This window comes from Leopardus geoffroyi, chromosome B3 (assembly GCF_018350155.1).
Source record: "Leopardus geoffroyi isolate Oge1 chromosome B3, O.geoffroyi_Oge1_pat1.0, whole genome shotgun sequence".
NCBI classification, from domain to species: Eukaryota; Metazoa; Chordata; class Mammalia; order Carnivora; family Felidae; genus Leopardus; species Leopardus geoffroyi.
The window spans coordinates 122201708-122220434 of NC_059337.1; the positions used below are offsets into that span (position 1 = coordinate 122201708).

At 44.2% G+C, this 18727-nt stretch overlaps 1 protein-coding gene across 4 annotated transcripts in view; it reads right to left on the bottom strand.

Moving 5' to 3' along the window:
• Positions 1-18727, bottom strand: part of POMT2 (protein O-mannosyltransferase 2) — a 42899-nt gene that overhangs the window by 11306 nt on the left and 12866 nt on the right. For 3 of the 4 annotated variants that reach the window (XM_045451674.1, XM_045451672.1, XM_045451676.1), the window contains 9 exons: positions 18495-18603; positions 16654-16762; positions 14607-14766; positions 13193-13299; positions 12433-12515; positions 9557-9666; positions 4903-4969; positions 2294-2363; positions 480-558 (listed from right to left, as the gene is read on the bottom strand). In XM_045451674.1, the coding sequence (XP_045307630.1) occupies positions 480-558; positions 2294-2363; positions 4903-4969; positions 9557-9666; positions 12433-12515; positions 13193-13299; positions 14607-14766; positions 16654-16762; positions 18495-18603 (894 nt within the window). The remainder of the gene's footprint in view (positions 1-479; positions 559-2293; positions 2364-4902; positions 4970-9556; positions 9667-12432; positions 12516-13192; positions 13300-14606; positions 14767-16653; positions 16763-18494; positions 18604-18727) is intronic. The other variant, XM_045451675.1, reaches the window with a different exon arrangement.

An 18727-nucleotide genomic window follows, 5' to 3' on the forward strand; every position in this document is an offset into this window, starting at 1 on the left:
AGACAGAGCACAAGCAGGGGAGGGGCAGAGAGAGAGGGAAACACAGAATCCGAAGCAGGCTCCAGGCTCCAGGCTCCAGGATGTCACCACAGAGCTCGATGCAGGGCTTGAACTCACAAACCATGAGATCATGACCTGAGCTGAAGGTGGATGCTCAACTGACTGAGCCACCCAGGCGCCCCCTCCAATGTGATTTTAAAAGAGACCCAAATAGTATTCATATGTAACATTTATTAAGTGTTAGAACATAAGAATGGCCTCGTTATCATGGGAGGAAAGAGATGGAGACAAATAGAAGCATATGTTGCTTTTCCCACAGCAAACTTAGCCAAAACGCTCCCAATGTTAACAGAGTCCCTGTGCAGCCCCCAATCCTTACAAACATTGCAGAATTCCAGGGAGGATGTGTTCTGCCACATGGCCCTGAGCCAGGCCTCACAATTTTTTACATCCTACTCACACTCCAGTTGCTCACTTACTATGCCATAGCCAGTGACCTGATAGTGCTTTCGGGTCAGGGGGGCCTCATGATAGTGACTGTGCAGGTTCCGAGAAGTCCTAGAAGTTAAAAGAGAGAGAAATATCATCATCCTGGAAAAAAGAGACATGCAGTGTCTCCTCTTTTACTGAGGATATTCACAATCATCTGTTAGGGCAAGAAAAATTAGAATCTGAACTATGAAATCCAACTTATCAGGAATGTCTTGCCTACTTACTTACAAGAAATACCCAGAGAATCAGAGAATCCCAAACCAGGAAGGACAGATGGTAGGAGTCCTGGACTACATGCCAAGAAAGGGGTTAACTTCAGCAGTCAGAGGGATGACTTATCACATTTGGTGGCTTTGAAACACTTAGCTTGCCTGACTCATGAGGCAGCTTTGGGGAGAAGAAGTTAAAATCCGTATTCTATACCTGCCTGAGCCAGCTAAGCCTCCTCCCTCCCATTTACTCTTCCTACCCTCATTACCAGTTTTACAAAGTGGGGAAGTGTGGGGTAAGTAGGGGGATTAATTTAGCTTTTATTTGCTTTGTGCCTTTTATAATAATTCTTACTTTTATCTACAATAAGTGTTCATTATAAAAATTCTGGAAATTTCCAAAAATAAAACTTAACAATAAATAATAACTTTTAATTTGTTTATAAAACAAAATGAAATTTAAAAGTGTCTATAATCCTACCGGATAGGAAAAAAAACCAAAAAACAAAAAACACTGCTTATAGCTTTTCTATATACATAATCCCTGATTTTCAAAAAAAATCTGTACCTGATGATTCTTGTATACATAATTTTTGCAGGGTTGCTTCTGCAATCTATTGTTCCTGTTCACTCTTGCACATGGTGCCCTATTTCCTTGTGTGCTTAGTTATTTTTTACTGTGTACTATTCACTGTCACTGAAAAGCTATTTATGGGAATGGATGACAATGTATTTCCCAAAAGCGGATTTATATTTGCTTTTAGGCAGGTATCTAGGAGATATTACCAGTCTAGGATTATGTTTGTTTAAATTCATGGCCTAAAGATATCGAGACCATCCAGATAAAATTAATTTGGGCCACAAATTCATGTGAGGATCAATTGGTAGTTACAACTTTTCAGGAACCAGAGATAGCCCCTCTTCATCCCTGCTCCCCCTGCTCAAGCCCTTTGGGGTTCCAAGTTTAGGGGAAGGATTACTTAATAAATTTACCACATTGGGTGAGCCTAGAGCTTTGAATTTACAACTCTTTCTCTCAAGGCAGACAAAACCAAAGATCGAAACTCAACATTGTGGGGTCAAGGCAGAAGGGGCTGCAGCACCCCACTCATTTCTCTAGATTCCCACTTTCACTTAGATTTTGGCCTGGTAACTCCCTACTGTCTGTCAGCTCTTTGATGCTTTAAGATGTTTTCATATCATTCCAGCATTTTTAGTCATTTCCAGTGAGAACATGGCTTAAATAAACTAGCTTGCCATATTCTCAGAAACAGACTTCTATGTTTTCCTAAAGGCAGCCACTTGAGAAGAAGCTCTGGATAACTCAAATATATATATATATTTTTCTCTAGAAGAAGGGAAACTGAACAGTGCCTTCAAAGTTTGAACTCCCCAAAGCCAAAAGAGGTGGACAAAACTGGCCTGCTTGTTTGATCAGCCTTCATAAAATGGCTCTCCCGTTCTAGCACAGCAGCCTTGTTCTATTTACTAGAGCCTCATCCAATCTGACTTCTATTTATTTCCAGCTTAAAAGAACTCTCTACCTTTGGTGCCCATACCACTCATTCATCCCAGACAGCAAATTTACTTACTCTTTGTGTTCTAGCCGAATGATGTCTCCGTGTCTTACAAACTCCACTGGTAATGAAGGGTCTAGGGGATCTGCCGAGAAGAAACAATCACTGATATCTGAAATCATTCACTCATTAGTGCCAATTGAGGGCCTACAGGTAAAGAGTTATGGTACAATATGATATATTTGAGAGGTACAGATAGAGTGCTGGGAGAACAAAGAGAAAGGGCCCCTCACTGTCTCAGAGAAATGCTTGAAAAGACTCTTCAAGGAGGGGAGAATTTTGTCAGGTGAACAAGTGGGGCACAGTTGTATGAAAGAACAAAACACTTTTGATCAATGGTAAATGGTTTCATATGAGTGGGAGAGTGGGCGGGAAAGACAGTGGGAATAGGTGAGGGTGTGAACGAGTAGGGCCAGACAGTGAAGGACAGGCCTGTATCTGACGGGTACCGAAGCCCCCACAGGAAGATTTTTAAGCTGAGAAGGCAAATAATAATATTTTCCTTTTAGTAGTAAAAATATAGTATTCCAAAAATTAATTCCATGTAAACGACCATATGCCCAGCTTTCCTCAGAATCCAATGTTAAACCTACAAATTTTGCCAGTCATTATCTTGTCTTTGGCAAAAACCTGCTAAGTGTGAGGCAAAGAAAATGACGAGGTAACAAAAGAAAGGGACCACATCTTCCAGAAGCCAAGAGCAATCAGGTCTAGCAAGGCAGTGACAATGGCAAAGTTGCTGGCGGTAATCAGCAACACAAAAGGATCCTTGCAAACTTCTGTCCCAGACAGTGAGACAGTGACACTCAAGGTCAGGAAAGAGAAATGTGCCAGAACAAATCACTGGCTCTCAAGAGAAATAGAGAATTCAAGTGTAGAGATGCCCATTCCTCTGTGGACTTTAAAGTCTCTGAAAAAGATTAATCAGCAAAGTGACAAAATAAGTCAATGGGGAGGGAAGAGGGAAGTTTCAGCTCACATGGATTTGGCGGGGTGGGGGCATTTACAGCCATCAAGAACACAGAGACCTAAATAAATAAAATCACAAATGAGAGAGGAGAAATAACAACTGAACTATAGAAATATCAATCATCATATGAGAGTATTATTTTAAAAAACTATATGCCAACAAATTGGACAACGTAGAAGAAATGGATAAATTCTTAGAAACAAATAAACTATCAAAAGAACACAAAGACCTCAGTATATATGGCCCCACTTCCCAAAGTGCTTATACCTCTCTGTCTTCACACAAAGCCTCAGTTGCCTAGGTGAAATGCAACCACCCTAATCTAGAAGCCACATCGAATAACAGATCCTAGATATTCAAAGATTTGGTCGATGCCCACATAGCTTTAGAAGTAAAGAGGTCTTGGGGCGCCTGGGTGGCTCAGTCGGTTAAGTGTCTGACTTCGGCTCAGGTCATGATCTCACGGTTCGTGGGTTTGAGCCCCGCGTCGGGCTCTGTGCTGAACGCTTGCTCAGAGCCTGGAGACTGCTTCGGATTCGGTGTCTCCTTCTCTATCTGCCCCTCCCCCGCTCACGCTCTGTCTCACTCTCTCTCAAAAATTAATAAATCTAATAAAAAAAAATAAAAAGAAAGAGGTCTTGCCTTACAACCCCTCATCGTGATAGACCACTTATGTTTATCCTGTTGGATGAAAACAATCAATACTGGTATTATAAAGGTATACAAACAGACTCTGACCAGTGGTGTCACAACATATATCACTGAGGAGTAGGAGGCAAAAACAGTGGTTGTGTGTGCCACATTTCTAGTCTCAAGACCACAGCAAGAAGAGGTGGGGAAAGGAACAAAGAAGGTGAGTTTAGATGAATAGCCGCCCACTGCCACACAAACGCTCAGGAGCAGCTGACTCAAGACAGGCTGAGCCAGGTGGTGTTTACTGAGGAGTCACAGAGAACGCCTGTGACATAGGACAATCAGCAGGGGCTCAGAAGGTGAGCAGGAGATGCCCTCTGTTCTCTTCCTAGCTGTGGCAGAAGGCACAGCCTGCAGGTAGCTAGATCACTGACCAAAGAAAGATCCAGATATAGCCCATGTCATAAAGTCCTGAGAGCCCATTAAGTGTGCTTCAGAGCAGCTCTGCCCAGGCCAATCAGGGGCAGGCCAGCAGGTACTGAGTGAGGGGCTAAGCACCAGGCTAGACGAGCCCAGCCACAGGCCCTCAGATCAAGACAACTTGAGCTGCACCATATGCTGGGGTCTGCAAGGCTTGGTGTGCTCTCAATTAGAAAGGACAGCAGCTACCATGTGCCCTCAGTTGGGGCTACTCGACCAGCCCCTGGCAGCAAGTCCAGGCAACCAGTTCTGGATTAAGCCTGAACCTTGGCCCCGCTCTCTAGCTTCAAAATGACAGCTGTCAAGAGTGAGATCTTATCTGTCTTGCTCACTGCTTATCTCCTATGTTGACTGCAGTGCTTGGAACATAGTAGGTACTCAAAAAATAACTGTTGAAAGGATAATTGACCTCAGTAAAGGTATTGCCCAAGAATGATCAGGAGAGCCCACCTCTGTACCATTTGAAGGCATGAGAAATGTTAAAAATGGCTCAGAGTGAGCAATAACACAAGAGACATCACTCAGTTCCCTACCGTATTACCTGCATTTGTATTATGTTTCTTGATAATCCACAGATTGTTGTAGTCCTTGTGCAAATAGGTGGTGACCTGAGGGGAAGGGGTGGGAGGAGGTAGAGGGGAGAATACCATCACTATGGGCACAGCCACAGGACAATCAACAACAAATCAACATTGCCTAAGCCTCTTTCAGAATCCCGAGCTGCTGACCCGAGGGGCCATGTTTCCCAATGGGGTTCAGAAGTAATACTGGTAAGATTCTCTCCTTCCATCTGCATTTAGAGGTTTCTCCCACAACAGCCTTTTTGATTTGTCTCTTCATATCTTTCTGCATCTTGTCTTTAAAGTTTCAGCCACCTAGAGGAGGAGCCATGATACCTTGTATAACATAGTCTCCAGCATACAAAGAGGATTTAGTGCATTTTAAGAAGTAATTAAGGGATGCCTGGGTGGCTCAGTCTATTAGGTGTCCAACTTGTGATTTCCGCTCAGATTATGATCTCACTGCTCGTGGGTTCAACCTCCACATCAGGCTCTGCAGCACAGAGCCTGCATGGGATTCTCTTTCCCTCTCTCTCTTCTCCTCCCTCACATGTACACACTCTCTCTCAAAAAAAAAAAAAAAAAAAAAAAAAAAAAAAAACCTTAAAAAAAAAAAAAGTAATTAAGACCATGCCTCAAACTTTCTAAATGAAAAATTCATGCTATATTTTCTAGAATGTGGCCAAATGAAACTAAAAAGCTCCATAAATATCTCATCCTAGAAGCCTGAAGTTTTAGCCCACAGCCATCCTATATACAGATTTTTAAAAAATTAAATGTGTGTGGGGGCGCCTGGGTGGCGCAGTCGGTTAAGCGTCCGACTTCAGCCAGGTCACGATCTCGCGGTCTGTGAGTTTGAGCCCCGCGTCAGGCTCTGGGCTGATGGCTCAGAGACTGGAGCCTGTTTCCGATTCTGTGTCTCCCTCTCTCCCTGCCCCTCCCCCGTTCATGCTCTGTCTCTCTCTGTCCCAAAAATAAATAAACGTTGAAAAAAAAAATTAAAATAAAAAAATTAAATGTGTGTGTATGCATGTGAACATGCCTGTAACACTGTGATGAATCTAACAGCAAAAATTTGAAAACAGTATAAATGTCACTAGAGGAATAGTTAACATGATGGTATGTCCCAGGACAGAATATTACACAGCCACAGGAAACATCTCTGAGCATTTTTTACCAGCATAGGAAAAGGCTTATAAAATGCTGATGCTGAAAATGGCTGCCATTTATCACTAGGTACTATTCTAAGCACCAGGCACGTCTTATCTCCATGCTATAGGTATTTTGGTTATCCCCACCTATAAGGAAACTAAGGTTAAGTAATTTGTTAAAGGTCACCACAGCCTATCAATGGAGAGACATGATTCAAACCAAGGCAGCTAATTCCAATGCTCCCAGGATAGAGACCATCTAACAAACAACTATGCCAATTATGTAAACAAGAACATAAATACCCAGAGACAACAGAAATACTTACAAAGTGAGTTTTTATAACTCTAATTGGACAAAACATGACTGATTTACTTGCAAAGAGATTTGGAATTAGCATTTAAGGAAAAAAATATGCATGTATTATGGCCAATTTGTTTTGGTGGCTTTTACATTCTCAGAAAAAAAAAATTAGGACTAATGGTATTAAGAATATACAAGAAACTAAAATATTTTGGCAGCCATAGAGAAAGTAAGTCCATACTCCTGAACACAGATATACAGAGTCCACCTTAGATTTGCTTATGGATCTTCAGATTTTTCTGGTGGTTATGTGTGTGTACTCTGTGTATTTTTTAAAATAAAACCTATTATTAGTAAAATTCCTGTAAGAAAAATTACTTCTTTATTGTGAGTATAGTCCACGGCCTCTTTTTCCCAGCCAAACATTTGTTTTTACAATGCATTTTTCAATAACACGAGGTCTCCAAGAAACACTGGTATCCTCTAACAACAGAATGTTGTGCACCAAGTCATGTGGATAAAAACTGATCTTCCAGAATTATGTGTAGCTTTTATCTTTTGGGGGTTTTTTGGTTTTGTTTTTGTTTCGTTTTTTACTTTTCTATATTTCTCAATTTTATAAATGTTATACTTTAAAAATATTTAGGGGTGCCTGGGTGACTCAGTCGATTAAGTGTCTGACTGCGGCTCGGGTCATGATCTCGCAGAACATGAGTTCAAGCCCTGTACCCGGGCTCTGTGCTGACAGCTCAAAGCCTGGAGCCTGCTTTGTATTCTGTGTCTCCCTCTCTCTCTGCCCCTCCCCTATTTTCATTCTGTCTCTCTCTCTCTCTCTCTCTCTTAAAAATAAATAAAACATTAAAAAAACTTTTTTTTTTTAATATTTAAAAATGGACACTTAGAGTTGTTGACAAGACGTTAAATCCCAGGGCAGTGAGGGTCACTAGAGGTGATTTAGTCCAATCCCCCAGTTGGCAGATGAAGAAACAGGCTCAGAAAGGCTTAATGTGATTAGGACATGACAGAGACAGACTCGTCCACTCCTTGGCCCCCACATGCTCTCTCCACACTACCATCATGACATCACACCTCCATGTATGGGCCACAAGTGTGTAACCCTAGGACTAGCATGACAGGGTCCTTCTCTCCCTCTGTACAGTGTAGATGTTCCTGGCCACCATGTCTGTAACTTTACCTTGTACAAGATAGCAGCAGCTCCCCATAGAAGGGTGAGCTATGGTTTTCTGCCCTGACTGTACATAATGACTCTTCTGGAGAGCCTCAAACCAAAACAAAGGCACAACGAATGGGCTCCATCCCAGATTAATGGAGTCAGAGGTGCTGTGTGGTGCCCAGGCATCAGAATGTTTTAAAAGCTCTCCAGTGGGTTCTAAAGTGCTAGAAACAAATGGAGAATCAGGAATGAGAAACTGATACTGACACCCAACACTCTGGGTCAACTTTCTGGTACACTAGTAAATTAAGGAAATAATAATAAGGAATTTTGAAAAGCAAAACTTTTTTGCAAAGTAAAGATACTGGTCATTTTTCAGGAAGAGAAATGTCACTCCCAGCTTCTCAGAACAACAGCCTGCCCTGGAGCCTGCACACCTCCCCTCCCCTCCACTCCCTGTCACTGTGGCTGAGACTTCTGGCCCCACCACTTTTCAGAAGTGATCTCAGTTAGTTACGAGGCCCTTTACTGCCATCCAAAGACCTCTTTCTTAGCCCTCACCTTCTCTGAGGCCTTTGCAGCACCTGAACTGCTGACCACCCCTCCTCCTGGGGACACTGCCTGTCCTGTACTCTCCTCCAACCTCCCTGTTCACAACTTCCTTCTCAGCCTCTTCTACTAGTGCCCCTGGGAGCACCTCTTACCACTGCCTAAGTATTGCTGCTCCCTAGGGCTCCTTCGCTGGCTCTCCTCCCTCTGCACACCCTTTTGGGGCAATGACACACATCCTTCTGTGTTGCTGACACCCATGTGCTACACACTCAGATCTCTTTCCTGAAGACAAGCCCACAACCTAAAACACACAAAGGAAAGTCATCTCCAGAGCTATTCTTCCTCCTCCATTTCTGACTATGGTGAAATAGCATTATCACACATATACCTTGACCAACCTACAGACTTAGACATAGCTCATCTCTGACAGCCACCAGTTTGGGGGCTCTAACGCTTGACCTGTAAAGTGTTTCCTGAATCAATTCCCACCTCTCTCCATGGTCTTTGCCTCCATTCATCATCCTCTGTCATGATTATTGCACCCTAACTGGTTCCTTGCCTCCAGTCTGCTCTTCCTTTCAATCCATTACCCTCCTGCTGGAGTTACCTTTCTAACCTAAAAATCTAATCACATATTATCATGCCTTAATAAATCTCAACGCCTCACCAGTGTCCACAGAACAAAATCAAATCTACTGTAACATGGAAGGCCTCTACACAACCTGGCCTCCCCAAACTCTCCCGACATCCTGCTCCTCCCTCTCAGGCACTGTCCACCACAGCCACACCCGACACCGTGACATGGACACAGTGTCACTCACTCAGGTAATAGTCGTGGCTAATCCCCCAGTGTGCATGTCACACATATTATCTCGTACTTTTAATCTACACAGCAATGCCATGATGGAGAAAGGCACTATTTATTTTCCTCAGTTTAAAGATGAGGATACTGAAGCACAGAAAGGTTAAGTAACTTGCTCAAAGTCATATTCTAGTGGAACCAGGATTCAAACCCAGATAATCTAGTCTGGTTCCCAGGTCTGTGTTTGTAACCACAATACTTGACTCATCATCCATGGCATGCCAGGCACTGTGCTAGGTGCTTGCACCATCAGGAAGTGGCCATCAAGTAGCAGAGAGGCGGAAGGAAGCACTCACAACTCAATGTGGAGAGAGTTATCACATAGGCTTACAAAGCATGACAGGCAAGCCTCTCATGCGAGAGGCACCTACCACAGTATCGAGTGGAGGTGGGTCATGGTAATCAGAGGGAACACCTACGCTGAAGTCTCAAGAAGCTGGAGCTAGCTAGAGGAAAGAGCAGGAGGGTGCAGGAGGAAGCCTGTTTCAAGTGGGGAAAACAACAACGAAGGTAAAGGACAGCGGGGCAAGAAAGAACAGTGGGTTCAATCACATGAAACACTCTGGTATTGCTGCAATACAAAAGGCTCTCTGACCTGCTGCTGGCGGGCGCCAATGCCCTCGGGGTAGAGGTGCCTGTGGGAGTGGAGATAGCCGATGGCCATCCGCAGGTTCTTCACGGTTATCACAGAGCCATAGGCCAGATCTGGGAGGAAGGAAGACAGTGAAGGGTGTGAGCTGGCAGAGTGGCTCGACTGCCCCTGACTGGGAGGAGCCCCTGAAGCCAAAGAACTCACCGACCCTCTAACAGACTCCACTGGGCCCGCGACCACCTAAAGCAAGATGCGAAGTTACCCTCCAATTTCATCAACTCAAGTGGGAGTTCGCTACAGGGTCTTACCAGTGCCCTCACCCCCCTTCCCTCCTCAGGACTTCAGAAGCAGCTGGTATTAACAGTGCACTATAATAATCAGAGCACTATTTCTAACAGCAAAAGATTAGAAACAGACTGTCCTTCAGTCAAAGTCTACACATACAATCAACAGAATAAAGAAGAAGACATTTCATGTCCCACCTAGAATATTCTTCAAGATAGGTATAATGTTATGATAGACTGTTAAGATAATTTTCACTTTGGATCTTGAGAAACTTAACAGAAGACCATGGGGGAAGGGAAGGGGAAAAATTTGTTATAAACAGAGAGGGAGGGAGGCAAACCACAAGAGACTCTTAAATACAGAGAATAAACAGGGGGATGGGGGCGGGGGAATGGGTGATGGGCACTGAGGAGGGCACTTGTCAGGATGAGCACTGGGTGTTGTATGTAAGCCAATCTGACAATAAATTATATTTTTAAAATAATAAATAAATAATTTTAAAAAATAATTTTTACTTTTGCGAAATCCTTTTGTGTCTTTTGAATCTAATACTATATAATAAAGTTCAACGGTGTTCGTTGTTTTTCTTTTTAACTCTGAATTGAAAAAAAAAACAACAAAAAAACAGAATAAATAGTTTACCCAAGAACATCCCCTCTCCTTGCAAGCCCTGGATTACTGAGAAGCCTCTTTTCCTTCTTACTGTCCCTCTTCTCAGTCCCTTGTAATCTGGCTGCCCTGCCAACCCCCGTCCACTGACACAGGTCTCACTCTGCCAGTGATAGGCTACTCCCATCTTCCTTTGTTCATTCTTCCTTTGTGCCAATTACACAGTGGATCCAAAGCTGGAGGAGGCCTGGCTGTGGCCCTGGGAGAGCCCAGTCTTGGGGAAGGTGGCTATACACACTAATGAACACAAGGCAATGGGCAAATGCTCCAGTAAAGGAGTAACAGTATGTGACATGGGGGGAGTCCAGAGCAGAGTAGGATGAATTCCCATGCAAAGAGTAAGAAGAGTCTGGCTCGATGGAAGAGATCACAGCTGATCTAAGCCTTTTAAATACCGGGTAGGAATCTGCTAAACCCCACAACTCCATTTTTCTATGTTCTCACTCAGGCTAACATATGCAGCCCTATACACTGATGACCATCTTTGCTTCTTGAAATGCTCTGTTCTCCCTTTTCAATTCACACTCCCTCATGGACTGTCCTCTACAGACTTTCCTAACCCCCTTCTTCCTGCATTCCCCGGTGACCTGACTTCAACCCTGTTCTCTTTCTCTTTCTACAGTTTCCGCACAGACATTGGCCACTGTCACAGTATCAATTACTCCTTTAGTTGGCTGATTTCTGCTTTGAAAGCATCAGCTCCAAGCCCACTGGCCCCATTGCATGGATTTCCCCAAGCATCTCAGTCAAACTCTCTACGGCAGAACTCAATGTTTGTCTTTGTAAACCAATTTTTAACCTGCTTTCCAATCTCTCATTCTATCCATGGTCTTGGTAGGCCCCCTGTGTTCTAGGCACTGTACAAAGCACTGGAGAGACTAAAAGACAGTCATGCCTCCAAGAGACAATTATCTGGGCTCAAGTCCTCAGTGACATCTTTCCTCCTCTTTCCATGTCCGATCTCCCCTCTACATGCCCATCGGCCCTACTCCTACGGCTGCTGCCATGACGCCCAGCTCAAGTCCAGGGGGTATCCTCTGCCTCCAATTCCCCCCCGTCCCTAGCCATCCTATACTTTGTCATCAGTGTCACCTCCCTATAGCACAGCCTTCCTGTCCTCTTCCCTACTCAAAGGCCCCAACTGAATCTCCAATGTCTGTTTATGAAGTCAAACACCCAAATGTTTCAAACCCTCATAATCTGGGCCCAACTTATCCTTTCAGCCTGATCTTCCAATCCTTCTCTGTGGATAATCTGCGCCTTATGTTGTGTCCTGTTCTTGGCCTTGATCATGCTATCCCCTATGCCCTATATGCCCTCTCCTCCCTTTCCACCCATTCAAATCTACCCATTCTTCCAGAGACTGACTCCAAGGCAACTCAGTCTATGAGCCCATGATGCCCTCCAACCCTCTAGCAGAAGTGATCTCTTGCACCCTTCAATTCACATAGCTCTGTGTTCCCTCTTTATATATTTAACACATACAGTCACCAGATCCTATCCTCTGGAGGGCGTCTATCTACAGCCTCCAATGTGGCAAACATGTGCTCAGTTCTGATCTGTGAATAACTGGATGGATGTGAGTCACAGGATACCATGGTGGAAACTGACCACTAGCACTGGACAGCCTTGCCCTTTCACCAGATTCTCTCTGGCTGGCTTCCCACAGAGCTGACTTGGATGCTTCCACAGTCACAAATAAGTCATTCTTTAGCAGCAAAGAGCTCGCTACTCAGGGTGTCTTTCTCCACCCTGTGTCCCAAGTCACTCTTGAGTGCCTGCCTGTACCAGATCTAACTGGATCTTTCTCCCAGTTCACCATCTATAGGCTAAAATAACTCAAGCTATCATACATGTCTTTTCCAATTCACCTCTCCAGAAAGGCTTCTGCCCTTCTACTTTTGTAAAGGCCAAGAGATACTCACGTTCCGGGATGGAAGCATTATGAAGGTTGTTGCCTGAAAGCCGGGCCTGGAAGGCAGAACTGAAGAAGCCATCACCAGGACCACTGTGGGGAAAGGAGAAGAGAGACAAGTTCATGGAGGGAAACTGCAATTTCCCGGGAACCCTAGAAGAGTTCTGTACAATCGGTTTAAGAGAATTACAACGGAGTGGTGATGTGGTATCATGGGAATGACACAAATAATGGAGGTGGAGACATAGGGGTCCAAATCCCAACTCAGCCACTTGCTAGTGAGGTGATCTTCAGAAGCACCTCACTTTGTTTAGCCTTAATTCCTCATTTATAAATTGGGTTATTTAAAAAAAATCAAAGAACTAAAAAATGATCGTGATTGAGATAATATGTACAAAATGCTGACATTTAGTATCTACTTGTTAAATGGGAGCTGCTGCTGGTATTGCTGTGATAATTATCCTCCAACCACACAACTTATTCTGGCCCATCCCTGTTAAACACAGGGACTCTGTTTAGGGATAAGGGGAAGCTTGGCTATTGGGAAATTCTCCTCTTCCTTCAGGTCAGGGTGCTTGCTTTTCTAAGCCCTCTGGATACCCAGAAGATAGAACATAGGAGGAAACAAACAGGTAAAACCTATCCGTCTCTTTAATATCCCAACCACAGACCCAGGAGATCACATGCCCCCCCCCCCCCCCCCCCCCCCGCCATGGGCTTAGAGGCAAGAGGAAGACTATAAGCGAGAGGCTAGAAAGGCTCTGCTGTACCTTTTGTTCAGCACCATGAAATGAACAGCGTAAGTGGCTGTGTAGAGAGTCAGGGGCAGCACTATGAGGCACAGGATGCGAGCAGTCAGGTGTTTTCCCACGGTCACCTGCAAACAGAGCCAGTGAGGGGTGCTGGGCAAATGGGGCTTTATTCTACCTTATACCTTATATGCACGTTATACATGGGTTTTTATGTATCAATCAAAATCATAAAAGATGGAAAAACTAACAGCCGACGAGAAAGAGTATGTGGAAACCCTAGCCTTTTCATAACACCCAACCACCTAAGCACTGCAGGGGGTTGAACATGGGCCAGCCCTCTGCTACCTGCCCGGGCCCTCACCCAGGACCCCAGCCCAGCACTGTGCCAACAGCAAGACACTGCATGCATCTTCAGCCTCATCACTCATTAGTCCCCTCTGCATGGTCACCGTGCTTCCAGTACTATGCCAGCCCCACCCATCACACACATAATTGCTCCTTATCTTAACATCAGGTCTCAGCCTCCTCCCAGAAGCCTTCCTGGACCACATGACCTGGGCTCATACTCTCCTCTGTGCTCTCACAGCACTTTTTGGCTGGACTGTAATTGCCTATTTAATTATTTCTCTCTCCATTGTCTCTGGAGAACAGGAATCCTTATTTTATTCATCTGCATATTCCATGCTTCACATTTAAAGGGTAGTCTGTCTATATTTTCTGAATGAATAAATGAACTTGGAACTTTGGCTCAGAGGTGATGGAGAAGCATTATAGCAAAGTAGTTCAGGTCTGGAATCAGCTTCCCTTAAGTCTGAATCCTAGATCTACGTTTTACTCTTATATGGTCTTGGGAACATAATTACCTCTCTAGGTCTTGATTTCCTCATTTGTAAGGAGAAGGTAATAACTACCTACTTCATAGGACTGTTATGGGAGGTAAATGAGATAATGAACTAAAGCATTCTGCACAGTGCTTGGCACAGAATCAGCTAATAAACTCTAAAGTAATAAACTCTAAAGGCCCTTATTAGCCTCCAAATCTGGAGACCCTAGGTGAGAAAAAGAAAATTGTGAGTTCAGAAAGTCATCCTACCCAATTGACCTAGTATCCCATGCAGCCAGCATCTGAGCCCAGCTGGACAGAATCCCCTGGCTAGATAGTTTGTAGAGTATTTGAAAAATATCACAGAAACAAATGCCAAAAGAAAATTCCAAGGATGTTAGTTCATCCTCTCCCTTTACACCTCTCCAGCTTCTCAGCCATGGCCTACTTTCTGCTGTCACGCTGCCTACGGACAGTGGCCAGATGGATCCCACCTCGGGCCCAGAATACAGCCACTCCATCACCTGCACCAATGGCACAGAAAGGCCCCTGGCTCTGCTGAGCAACACCACGGAGCAATGACATTTCTACAAGCACTTGAGTTCTCACCACTGAAAGACTGAGGTCTCCAAACAGGTGCCAAAGGTCTGAAATGGTGTTCCACCCCACTTGCAGGATGATAAAGAGGCCAACAAACTTGACCCCTAAAGCACCAGCCAGATTAATGCCAGTCAGGCTGAGCCAGAACCACCAGGGGGCAGAGAAGGGCCTGAAAACCAACAAGACACAGAGTTCAGTTTGGCAGCTGGGACCAAACTCAAAAGCAACAGCAACAGTGGGGAAGGGCAGAGGTTCTGTGACTCTGAGAGGCTGTGCCTGCCATCCTTCTTGAGGGCCCCTAACCTCAGGGGACCATGACTTGGCTCCAAGGAGGATGTGGTCACATGCAGGAAGCCATGTGACAGTGAGGAGGATATTTTTCTGGGGAGAGGGGTCATAGCTTTCAAAGTAAGCAGACTTATTCTTTAGTAGTGACCAGTCAAGAAGAAAGAAAAAGAAAATCCACAGAATCCCACTGATTCAGTCAGCCATCTCCTTGGTGTCACCTGTGGACCTTGAAAAGCCAGCAATTATTGAGCGCATACTATGTGTCAGGTGCTGTTCCAAGCACTTCACACGTATAAACTCTTTAACCTTCACTATAAGCACATGGAGGTAGATATTATTATCTTCTTTTCACACAGGAGAAAATCGAGGTACAGAGAGGGTAAGCAGTACAGCCAGCAAGTGGTGGATGGAGCATGGTACTAACCCCGGCAGTCGCTTCCAGGGTCTGTCATACTTACAGCACTCTGTGCCGTGATTTTCTGATTAGCTGGCTGCCTCCCCAGCCAGAGTGAAGGTTCCTTAACTGCGAGACCTGTGTACCTCTGTACCTCCAGATCCTCACACAGTAACCTGGCACATAGTATGTATTCAAGAAATGGCAGGTAGAAGTGTATGTGGTAGAAGGAGAAGATAACCCAGAACCACAGGGAGATGGTAGTCACTGGATCCGGCTTTATTAGCATAACATAATTTAATGAGCCTGGCCATGGTGAAACCAGTTGACTCCTGGAAAAGCCTAGTTAAAGTCAGCTCTTTTGGTTTGAATAGAATGAATAACCTACTCTACTCTCTAGGGGCAGAAGGATGATCTGGAAAAGACTATTCTGGAGGAAGACCAGACCCTCCAGAATAGCTCCAGAACTGACCAGTCCTCTTGATGGGTATGGATCATTTAAGTCAAACTTTATATATGTTATTCCCATTGGTAGGTTGGGACTGGATGCAACCACTGAGGGTAGGGACACAAATAGTTCCCAGGCAGTTTATGTCCTGATGCCCTCCCCTCTGGGACAGAGAATGTGGAAGATAAAGAAGAAAAGATAAAGAAGAAAGATAAAGAAATGCCCTGGGATCTCCTAACCATCTTTGGTGCCAAGGGGTGGCTTAGAAAATGGTGGGGTTAAAAAAAAAAAAAGAGGTTAGAGTGGGAGAGAGCCAAAACATAAGAGACTCTTAAAAACTGAGAACAAACTGAGGGCTGATGGGGTGGTGGGAGGGAGGGGAGGGTGGGTGATGGGTATTGAGGAGGGCACCTGTTGGGATGAGCACTGGGCGTTGTATGGAAATCAATTTGACAATAAATTTCATATATTTAGAAAGAGAGAGAGAGAGAAAGAAAGAAAGAAAGAAAGAAAGAAAGAAAGAAAGAAAGAAAGAAAGAAAGAAAAAAAAGAAAAGAAAAGGAAAGGAAATGGTGGGGTGGGGGAAGGCATTAGGACTCCCCCATGATATCCACAAACCCCTAACCAAATCCACCCCATTGTAAAAATAATAATAATACTCTTAAAAAAGACAACTGACATTTTCTTAATCTCATGTAAGGCAAAAATACATAGAAAACATTTTAAAATATATTTTTATGATCTAAAACGGGCAATCTAAGTTCTAAAAAAAAAAAAAAAAAAAAAAAGTAGGCTTGCCTTAAGTTCAGCTTTAAGACAAGTCCTGAAGGCATCTACCCTGTCTCTGGCCATTATAGAAATTTTGAAGCTTCCACAGCTTCTGACCCCACCCCCATGCCAACCCCTGAAAAGATGGTGTTTCTGACCTGTTGGCACAGGAGTTGTACTTGACCATGCTCAGCATAGCAGCCATGATGAAGAACATCAAGATGGGGTCAAGGAGGATGTACTGGGACAGAGTGAGGCATCCTGTGTCTGAAAAACACGAGCTCAGTGGTCAAAAATGCAGAAATCAGAGATGGGCCCCTCTGAGAACCAAACACCCCAACAATAAGAAATAGTGCCCCTTACACTTAATTGCATGGAAGCATTTATGCAGTCAAGACCAGATAAGCCACTGAGTCACCAGGGAGGTGGAAGGCCACAGCTTTGGGGTACACCGAAGCCCAGGAGTAGGAAACTGTATCTCACACTGCTTTCAGACCCATGACCCAAGAAAGGACCATGTCATTCAATCAGATGGAGCAGTCCTGAGACGAGGGCTCTTCCTCATTTCCACCAGCAAACGGGGAATTCTGCCGCCCTGCTTATATAACCGCAAACTACCTATACCTAGGGTAGAGTCTTAGGATTTACATGAAGTCTCTGTTGGGAGCTGAGCCTCCACACAGGCACCAAAGTATCATTTTTAAAACAAAATTTCATTACATCAAGCCCCTGCTTAAAGCCTTCAAAGTCTTGCCATCTCACTCAGACTAAGCAACCCCTCATGACAGCTGCCAAAGCCGGCACGGTCTCCCTCCCTGTGCAACCTCCTCTCCCAGCACTCTCTGCCTCACAGACTCCACTATGGCCACACTGGCCTCCTTACTGTTCCCTGAAACCACTAAGTGCTGCCCTGTACCAGGACCACTGAACATGCCGTTCCCTCTGCCTGAACACTTTTCCCTCAGATCTCTCCATGGGTTAATCTTCTGCTTCACTCAGGTCCCTGCTCAAGGAGGTCACCTCCTCAGGGAGCTGCTCACTGGCCACCCTACCTACAACAGAATCCCTCCCCATTACTCTCTCCCTTATACCATTCTATTTTCTACATCGCACTATTGTTGAAGTTGTTACATTTCAGACTTACTAATTTACTTGCTTATTTATCATCTGCCCCACTTGAAGGTTAGCTTCATGACAGCAAAGTGTCTCATCAGCATACCCTCTGAGGCCAAAAAAAGTGGCATGGCACAGAGGAGATGTTTGAAAAATAGTTATGGAATGAAAAAAGAATAAATGCTGAATGGGTGAATAACTGAAAAAGGAAATCAAAGACACAATCCTCTATAGAAAGGCCCTATAATCTTGCAATATATCTGTCAGAACAAAGCCAGATTCACCCATGAAATATCCACCTAACTTGGCCTGGACTTCTTTAAATGTAAGTTCTATGAAGTCATGAACTCACTTTCACAAAAACAAGAACAGCACAGGATCAATTTCTATGGATCAGCTCTCATTTATCCATGTGAGAAATAGCCACAGAAAATATTTAAGTTCTCATTTTGCTATCTCCTGCCACCCAGCTACTTCTGAGACATCTGTACTTGCATTCAGTTGAAATCAGTTACCGAATGTGAACTTATAGTAACCTGAGAGAAGCAGAATTAGAATCCTAAGCCTCCTTCAAATACATAAATGCACACATGCACACACACAAATTTATCTTCTTATCTACACCAAAGTCAAATGTGGATAACTTGGAGGTAATCTATTCCTTGGGATTATGTATGCGAGCTCTCTCCTCTAATAATATAAAGGCTTGCTACATACAACTATTCATATATGTAAATATTACTGGTGAAGAAAATAAGATTTGTAATACTTCACCCAATCCTAAAGTTACTGGGCCCATGGATAGGATCCTTAAATATATTGATTTCTAACTATATTCATACTGGGGCAGTCAATTTCCTAAGAAATATGGCATAAGACAACTTACCAAAGGTGAGAAGGGCAGCAGTGAGCAGTGCTGCTGGGAGGGACTTGGACAGCTCCAATACAATGAGGTAGGCAAAGGGGACCAGCAAGGAACCAAGGAAAGCACAGAACTATGGAAGGAAAAGAGAAGCAGTCAAACAGCCAACTAAGCTAAGTATCAGAGACCTACTTGACTTGGTACAAACTAATGTTTAAAATGGAGGACTTTGGGGCGCCTGGGTGGCTCAGTCGGTT